Genomic DNA, 10277 nt, shown 5'->3' on the forward strand with positions numbered 1-10277 from the left:
AGTTGTCAGAAGGAATAAAGATATACTGACCATTGTGTCCAAAGTTAAATCAATTTGTTTTCCAGATGAATTAAGGAAAATACGATACTACTACTTTCACAACTTGACTAGACCGGTAAAGAAATGGTCTCATAGACATTAAAGCCGCTTCGAGTGTAGTTCTAGGCAAAAACATGGAAGATGATTGATAGATTCCACTTCCTCTTTATTATGACAATTGCTACACACTCCATTTGTTAGAATGTATCACCGTAGTTTAATTTTAGTAGTTGCAACTTAAAATTACATTCATATAATGAATGTCAATATTTTTCGATGGAGTCAAATATTTTTACACAAGAAGAGCTGAAAATTAAAATTTGCCGTAGAAGACTTCCAGCAACGTGAAAAGGGACTAAGGGGAATTTGGAATTCATGTTTACATAATTATTCAAACTTAAAATTTTTAAAGAATTCATAAGTTTCTATATACATACATTGTGTCTTCGCTTATAATAAGAGACTTGTTCGATTCTATGCTACGAATTCTTAAAACTATTAATCTGTATTCCAAGGAAAATCACATTAAACAATAAATTATATCAAGAAATCTATATCAAGAAATTATAATTCGCATAGATGTTAGAAAATTTTTACTTAATGGAAATGAATTGTATTTTCTATAAATGTGGTCTTTGTTGCTTGTTTCTAAAATGCACCAGATGTTGCTGACAAAGTCGCATTCGAGTATGTTTTCATTGCATTGCTAGCGAATATGGTACCCATTGTGCTCTGAAGACGTGCATCGTCTTCAGAGCTTGTGGGATCAGTTTTAAAAAATGAATTAAAGATTTTTACTGTAATGCAAATCTATCTGTTACTAGGAATAATACGTTATAGATGTATAGATAATCTATTAATCTATTAATTGCAAACTGAAGCTTATGTTGACGTTGCAGGCCTGCTCCATTTCCCAACTATAAGAAATGGCCATGAAAAGAAAAATATAATTTTAAACCGAGTTTTCATCCGTTAGCTTCCTATACTTTCATATCAATTTTTGTAAACACAGCTTTTAATGAAAAATAATTAATAAAAAAAAACTATTTTCAATTTCTATAATTGAATAATTTAATGAAAGAATATTAAGATGTTCCCCAGAGAACTAAGTTGGTTCCATAAAAATGAATTGACATCTCAGTCATTGGAGTATTTTTATAAAAAAGCTGGTAACCATTCATAAAAAGGCGGTAGGTGTGGTAACCATACCCAAGGTCCGGCACACTTTTTGCAATTAATACCGATATGTCAACTATTTAACCTTATCATCCACAGTTCGTACAGACATTATTTTAAACTCATTGAAATATATAAAAAAGAAGAAATATACTGAATTCGGTGAAAATTTAATTATGTATATAAATGTAAACATCCACTCGATCCACTCGAACGTGACGGACATAAATGTCACGCGCATACCTAGAAGTATGCTTCCGCTTCAATTAATTGTACATAATATATTATATTAATAAATCTATTATACCCGTAACTTATAATATAATACCAATGCAATAAATTTAAAAAATATTTAATTAATGCTCTTTGAATAAATCATCTGTGCAAAAGTGCAAAAGTACGTAGGCTTCATGTACTGCAAAGTTATATAAACTTTTCCTTTCCTTTTACCCAGACATCGCATACTGACACCAATGCAGTGGGTCTGTCCGCAGTGATAGAGTTTTTATGCCGTCAGGAAATGCCTCTTCCACATTGTTGCTTTACTGAAAGTAGAGAAACACTGGAGGTGATGGTGCAAACTCCATTCAGTGTATAAATTTCCGAGAAGGTCACGGCCACACAATGCAGTTTTGTTTATTGAAGCCATGTTTGCCATTTGTGCATTAAAATTTTTCTGAGGTATTTCTTTATTTAAATATTTATAAACTTAAAATGTATTTGGGAAAAAATTTTGCAGGGTCCTACATTATTAAGGTGAATATATAAGAAGTAAACACTTACTCTTGCAAGTCTTATTATGTTCAATTGCTATATGCGCTTTATAATGACGCGATTTGATTTTAGTTGTAAAAGGAAATGAGTAAAATACATATCTAAATTAATATGTGTACCACAATAATAATAATAATGATAAAACACTAACTTGTCGAAGTATTCTCCTTTATGATTAATACAATTTTCCATGCGTTCGAACCATTTGTCAAAGCATTTTTTCCAATCTTCTTCAGAAAACTTCAAAACATGGTATTAAAAGGAAACAACGGCTTTGTTGTTGCTTCCGCCGACAAAAATCGTTGTCAACGCAATTTATTCTTGACTTTCTGGAACAAGAAGAAATCATTGGGTGCCGAATCAGGACTGTAAGGTGGATGGCCTATCAATTCGATATTATGAATGTTCAAATAGTCGGTTGTTAGATGAGATGTGTGAGCACTCGCATTGTCTTGATGCAGATGGAGAATAATCCGACGGCGCTTATTTGTTTTCCGTATTTCACTAAAGACTTTCGGTAAACAAATAGTTGTATATCATTCGGAATTGACCGTTTCACGTTCCTTTAATAGTGTACTCGTAGTTGCCACATGATCAGTTTTCTCGGAAAACAAGTGACTATTTTATTCGAAGTGCTTCGAGCGCGAACAACTTTTGTTGGATTTGGTTCATCCTGATACACTCATAAAGTCGACTGCTTTTTACGTTCCGGCTCATACGCATTATTCGTCACCTGTTACAATCGTATATATATCTCTTGAATACTCAATTTACAAATCAGTGTAGATAAGTGTAGATACCGCTCTTTTAACAAAAAGTCTAAGGTAAAATATATTTAATAACGTCCAATTTTTGTATGGAAACGTCTGATGACACCTGCAAAAATGTTGCAAGGCTCAAAATATAAATAGTGACCTTCGTATATATATTCAACTTTGCATAAATCTATTCAATTTAATTCTGCGGTTCATGATTCTATTACTCGTACTACAAATAAATAGGATGCACTACTATAATATTAAGTAAATAATCACCTAGACACAGTAATAAGAACATCACCCAAAAAACATAGTTACCGCCATTTATAAGGATCTTCAGGAAGATTGAATATATAATGAAGATTGGGAAAATAAGGCATAATCATCATAATAATTAATAAAATATTACATAAGAATCACGGCTTAATAACGGCTTAACTGGACATACAGCGCATACAGGACATACATACAGCGCGCTTAAGAATCGATTTATTATTTCCAAAAGTGGTCCTGTTAACTGATCCCCTTGTTCGTGAGATTTAACGCCTCTAGATTACTTTTTATGGGGCTATGTTAAGTCATTGGTTCATGCTGACAAACCAGTAACTCTTAAAGCATTGAAAGCCAATTTTCATGCCACCATTAACGCTATTGATGCCATACGGTCACATTTATTGGAAAAAATGGTTAAAAATTGGATTGATCGAATGGACCACGTAACTTGTAGCCGTGGCGGAAAAATAATATGCCGAAAATGGTATCCCGAAAATAATATTCAAAAAATAAATGCCATGAAATTATCTAACAAATTATAATGAAGAAAATTTCTGTCTTTTAGTATCATTTTAGGTTCTGATGCAAAAAACAAAAAAAAAATAATTTAGAATAGATAGAATAGACTTAAAAAAAAATTGTTATGTTCAGAAAAATATCAGATTGATAAAAGTTCAAAATACTGAGCGAAGAATAAGAGTAATAATTAATAATAATAATGTAATAATTTATTAAATATTAAATATAATTTAAATAAATATTAATATTATTTAATATTATATTAATAATTATTTATTAATTTGGAAAGAGTGACTTTATCTTCTTTTTATTTGTTTTAATTATAGTTTGACTTATAAAATATTCAACAGTCCGATGAGTCAAATGTAGAAATTTATAAAAAAATACAATATATGTATATATCAAATTTATTATATACAAATTATGTAAATGTAATAATTGATAGTCATTATTTTAGGACAGTCAAAAATATCCTTGAACGTTGTGTTGATAGTGGCGCCTTCCAAAGTTTACATAAAAAATTACGTCACTTCCATTTAATAGTTCCATCGCAAACTCAAAGACAAATAATCATACAATTTCCCTTAGAATGCCACAGAATGCATATATAAAGAGAATACATATATGCAATACGATATAGTCTTAAACGAATACGTAAGAATCGGAACACTTCATTTGATTTTAATCAATAAAAGCAGCTCGTGTAGACGTTCTTTGCATTTTCCGTTAAATGTTGGCAACTAACGTGGAAAATATCCTTGACATTCTATGCCAGCCATAGTCAGCAGTGATAGTTTTCGAGTTGGTTGGATTTCTGTTTAAATACATAAGGAAGCAGAATAAATTTGCAAAGGATTTTCACTACCACCAGCACATTATCAGGCACGTATGGAAAGCACGTGCAGAGTGCCAAATGCATTTCGGTATCCTCAGTGCTGTGACTCAGCACGTTCAACTTTTATTTTTAAATTGGGTGATGTCGGGTGGGTACTCTGTGCCACCATTCAATCGGTTCTTACCACGAATTGCAGTTGAGTGTATGGTTTCAATGTCATACTTTACTGGTAATAAGGACAAGTAATTGTTTTTTTTTTACTGTTGCAAACTAGGACTTTTTTTTGCTAAATATGTATTTTTAAATTAAGCTTTAAATAAATATTTTAATAAAATTAATTTTCATTACTTAAATAATTAAAGAAGAAGTGGTGACTCAATACGAAAGACCGTTTCAGTAATAGAGAAAGATTTTTAGGAAATAAGTAATTAAGAAATTTAATATAATCATACAATTTTTTTTCTAGCTTTACAGATTTTTATACCGAGATACTCTACGGAAGTTTTTCTGAGAATTTATTACTTTTTTCATTTTTAGTACTATTAGTTAGCACTTTTTTTCTTATTTGGTAAATCATTTATTGCAGTTTGGCATATCAGTCTTTCCGGCCAATAATTGCGATATAATTGTTTCGTATTTATCCAATCGGTTTTTCCCTAGAGGTGCCTATAAAGATTTGAAAAATTAATTCTGGAGACTTATAGGGTATTTTGGGTCCTCGTTTGGCCGCACTTACAGCGACAGTTTTTTATCATAATTTACTATATAAGAAAATGGTAAATGCTAATTTCACTTCTTTACTTTGATGGAAATCAAATCCTTGTGCAAGCACAGCAAAATAACTAGGTATTACTTTATGCAAACTAAGATGGCACGAGAACATAAAAATAAATAACTGGATTATAGCTGGATATGAAAATACACACCTATAAAATGGCTGATTGACAAGACGTCGAGCCTATTGGTATGTAATAACTCCAATCTATAGGTAAACGTTGCAGTATCATATAAATATGTATTTGGTAATCAGCTATGAGGTTGTACTAGGTTCTTTTTTTTTAAATTTTAAAGATATTAAGTGCTGTTACTCACCCTTTTGATTGTTGTTTATTTTATACCATGTTTCCACTGCAACTAAAATACCTTTTGTTAATCAAATTAAGATTTAGTCGTTTCTATTGGTATAAGTTGATTATTGCATGTGAAAGGGCTTATATGTGTCAGACAGTTCTGTGAAAGTTCTAAAAGAGCTATTAATTGTTTATATATCACTTGTTAGCACGTAATATTAAGTTTCGTTTTGTTAGCAGAAGTAAATTAATTGATCATGAAAAATACAAAAATATTGTGTATATTATTATTATTTATTAAAATATTGTTTCATGTGTCAAATATATTATTATTATATTATTTTGGTAATTTCCCCTTTACGAAACATATTTTGCAGTGTTGCATTCGACATTTTTAATCTAATTTCCTTTGATTTATTCTTAATTAAGTTAAAAAGCACGAAATGTTAAAAAGCACGAAATAGATTAAACAAATTTAATTAGCGAACTTAAGCAAATAAACTGGTAACGAATGCACTGGAAACATACTATTAGGCTATTCTCATCTATTGGGATAATTCGAGCCAAATAGTTTCAAAGATGATTATATACTTATTGTCATAACAAATTTTTATTTGAACTATCCAAATTCAAGTTTTGTATTTTCTTTCTAATTTACGCACTGAATGCATGCGTGAACGAAGTGAAGGAGCTTAATTTAGAGTTGTTTTCAGTTAAATTACATATTTTTTAATTGTGTTGTAATAAAACAAAAAAATCTATATTATAATAAATATTGTAATAAATAAATATATTAATTATTTCGTCTTGAGACAGAAGTCTGTAGAAATACCAAATAGTCGTCCATCTGTTGACTTGAAAAGTATGGTGTTTCAACAAATATCTTTCCTTATATATTCAAATCATACTCTTAAGATGGAACTCCGGTATTTTACTTAGAATTTAAGTTTGTTATTTTGTATTCTACAAACATTTAAGATGCAGACCAAGCTTTGTAATTTTCTTTAAGTAGTTTAATTCGGTTTGATTGTTCAGGATTACTTTGTTATCAAGGTTGACTTTATAACCTCAATTAATACGTTCACCTTTCAGCTATACTTGAATTTTTTCTCTCTAGAACTCAAGCATTTCAGTTTTGTGTGCATATTTAATGGATAAACAAAATTTTTTTTTGTTTTAAATGAGGAGTAAACTGCTTTGTTGAGAACTGAATGTTATAGGGATACTTCTTGGTTCGATAATTTCAATTACCCATTTTTCAGGTTTCTATTCCTTATCTTTTATTTAAATGGATGTTTTTCACAAGTCGAAAATGTGATAAAATGTTTTGGAGATCCAAATTTGGATTCTTGTGGGAGTAAAGAACTACTTCGTTATTTATAAGGAGTGACAAAATAAGGTTAGAGGTATATATGATATATAACAATAGATACACGACTCTTTCTTGTAGGTAACCTCTTATAATTTCACAATCAAGTCATTAATATATTATATTAAATCTTCAACTTTAATCCCTTATGCAAAATTGCAGAAGATTGTAGACATATCACATAAGCAATCGCTTGTGTATTTTACATCCTGATTCCGATTATAGCATGGCGATGCTTTTTCTAAAATGCAGCACAGACAAGATTAGATTTCTTTCTAAGTGTTTGTTCTAATGTCTAGTTTTTTTTAGTGTTTAGCCTAGTCTTTACTAAATTGATGTTCGTAAATATTTGTTACATCAATAATGGTTATACTTTTCACTTCATGACATAAGGAGTTGAGTTGTCTTATCCGAAAAGTGCTTTTTTAGTAATTTCGTCATGCCCTGAACCCCTTTTCGTATTTAAATTAGTAACAAACGCTGTTTTACGACATGTAAATTTTCTTCTTAATTTATTTCTTGAACTCTCTTTTATGTTACATACAATTTAATTAACCTTAACATCATTTATATTTTGCGCTACTGGTTTCATTTCCTGTGATGAGCTCTGAGATTCATTCCACGTTTGTACACGAGTCTTACCAAAAATAATGAAAAGTGAGTTTCCAATAAAATAAAAACCTCCAGCTATGTAAAATATAGTACGCCACTGTTGAGGATTCGTCTGTAAGTTAGTTAATATAGCGTTTAGTCTGTGCTAAATTAAATAAAATAATTTAAAATTATATATTCACCTCATCACTGACTACGAAGCCCACAACCAAAGGAGCTATAATACTCATTATATTAGCCGCGCAATTAGTGATACCCATTAAGATACCAGCATAATTTGGACTCAAATCAATGTGATTTACTTGAAAGCCTAAAAATGAGGCAGCATTAACCCCGACTGTGATGGTAAGCACAGCTACGGCTAAATTAACCTGATCTGATGGTACGTAACCTAAAGCGATCAGTGTTAACGCAGGTATCCACTGGCCGATTGTGTTAAATATCTTTCTATTCGTTCCAATCTTCAGAATGCGGTACTTAGTAAATATATTGGAGACGTAACAGAATACAAAACAAAGCAGAAGTACTGCTAAATAAGGTAGAGTGGATAACAGTGCATTGCTTTTAATGTCTCTGTTTAATATAAATTTCATGTAGGTAGGAATTTGTGTTAGCAGCGTCCAAAATCCCCAATTATGTGCACAGTGTACTACAATTAAAACTAATACTGGAACAGATGTAAAGATTTTCCACCACGGCGTTCTTAAATTCTGGTTCACTGGAGTTTCAAATTGTTTTTCAGCTATTGAGTCCTCAATCAAGCGTTGCTCTTCTTTCGATATTGACTTACAATCACTGGGTCTATCCGCACCCAATATGAACCACACAGCAAGCCAAAGAAAACCTAGTGCACCAGATACATAAAATATACCTGGCCAGCCTAATGGAGATGCGGCAATAAAACCACTTATGGCAAATATTATAACCGAGCCAAAATGAGTTCCCGCATAACAAAATGTGCACAAAATGCCACGTTCTTGTTCAGGCGCCCATTTCGACAGAATTGTATGTGTGCTTGGAAATAGCGCTCCTTGACTCAGTCCTTGTATGGCACGCAACGCGAATAATAATTTCCAATCACCAAATTGTGTACAGAGAGGTGTCAGTACCGCTAGTACCGAGCTTATAAGTATGCTATAGAAGAAAACCATTTTACCACCAAATTTTACCGCCAACTGACCACCTGGTATTTGAGTAATAAAGTAACCCCAAAAGAAGCTGCTCAGCAAAAACGATTTTATTTGCTCTGTCCAATTGTAAACCTTATTTTTATGAGAAGTTATTAAAGGATATTTGCTAATAAATATTATTTAAAGTCAACTCACAGTAAAATCAATACCCTCACCATTTTCATCTGTCATGGCCACAATCGCAACCGAAAGATTTACGCGCATTGCATAGCCAACGGCCAAGCCATTAAAAAGTAATAAACACTGCAAGTGTCGCATGCCAAAATATGATCCTGAAGGAATAAAAACATTGTAAGGAATAAAATTTTATTCCATATATAGTAAAGCAGTTCGATTCAAAGCATTTTGTTAAATTAAAAGTGATTCAGAAATTAAAATGAGATTAAAGGATCTAAATTGTTAAAAAATTAGGACGAGAACTGCTTGTAATTTCATGGAAAATTATTTTAAGCTAATGAATGAAATTGAGTGTGTATATCTTGAAACACTATACTCTTATGGAACTAAGCTTATATATACATTAAATCATTCAATAAGTCTCCGGCTTGACATATATACATATGGCAACAGTGTTCACAAAACCATATCATTTGTAAAGAGATGGATTCTTCAAACGAAGGATGTTATGTTTGAAGCTAAGGCTTATAGGTCACAGGTCATTTTAATGACCTCAGTTTTTTAGTTTCCAAAGTAATGAATAAATAAAAATTCTGAATAGATGGGAAAAGGTACTGACATAGACACAACAGGTTTTCTTGTGTCCTTTCTTCGAGAGTTAGTAGACTCTTGTAGTGGTAGGCTCAGTCTAGCTCCATGCCATCCTATGGTCCAGTGCCCTGTAAAGATAGATATCAACCGAGATACCTCTGATTTACTTCTGTGTATCAAGTCAGAGGATTTGAATTTGAAATCGATGGGCCATGTACCCCTTGAACTGTCGGCAGAGGGTAGTATGGGTTCACTCACTATTAGCCCGTCTCAAAAAGTAATCATAAATCACCCTCCGACTGTAGCTGGCAGGAACAGGGATTGAAATAGGAGTATCCGTAGAAGAGTCTAATCCAATTCTAGCAAGCTCATCTGTGCGCTTGTTTCTTACTATATTAGAATGCCCGGGAACTTAAGCTGGGGTTACATTGAACCTATCACTTAGTGCGTTGATATCTATATATAAATCGGTTTAACATTTTATTAATATAAAATTGCATAAGAACGTATTCAAATGCTTTAAAAAATTGTTTTTGAGGGATTTAAGCAAATTTTTATACAAATTTTATTGAATTGATAATATCCATTTAATTCAAAACGGTAATGCTGTTCTTCACTACTGGTTGAAGAAACATAGACTTATGTAAAGGTCCCGAAACAAATCAAGATTTCTTAAGGTGATTGGTGAGATGAATCCAAATTTTAAAAAACATACAGACTTTTGACTTAATTCGTTTAACTACAAATTTTTACATATCTCAGGCTTATGTTATTAAAATCACAACTTCTGGATAATTGTAAGGCATGGACTAGATACATATATATATTTAAAATTAAAAGTTTTAATTTTCATATTATTTTCAGTACTAATTTATGCACGTTCGAAATATTATTATAATAATCATTTTTAAACTTCTGTAAAATTATTTTTATTTTTTATATACACTAATTAAA

At 31.3% G+C, this 10277-nt stretch overlaps 1 protein-coding gene across 1 annotated transcript; it reads right to left on the reverse strand.

The window, feature by feature from the left end:
• Positions 1-7343: 7343 nt before the first annotated feature.
• Positions 7344-8897, reverse strand: LOC119675078 (putative inorganic phosphate cotransporter; the record flags this gene model as incomplete). The annotated part of the gene is made up of 3 exons (XM_038086265.1): positions 7344-7537; positions 7608-8687; positions 8751-8897. Coding segments are annotated over 3 exons (1404 nt in total), but the record flags the coding sequence as incomplete, so codon positions are not given.
• Between the last annotated feature and the right edge of the window lie 1380 nt (positions 8898-10277).

The sequence above is a fragment of the Teleopsis dalmanni genome, chromosome 2 (assembly GCF_002237135.1).
Source record: "Teleopsis dalmanni isolate 2A chromosome 2, ASM223713v2, whole genome shotgun sequence".
In the NCBI taxonomy this organism is placed as follows: Eukaryota; Metazoa; Arthropoda; class Insecta; order Diptera; family Diopsidae; genus Teleopsis; species Teleopsis dalmanni.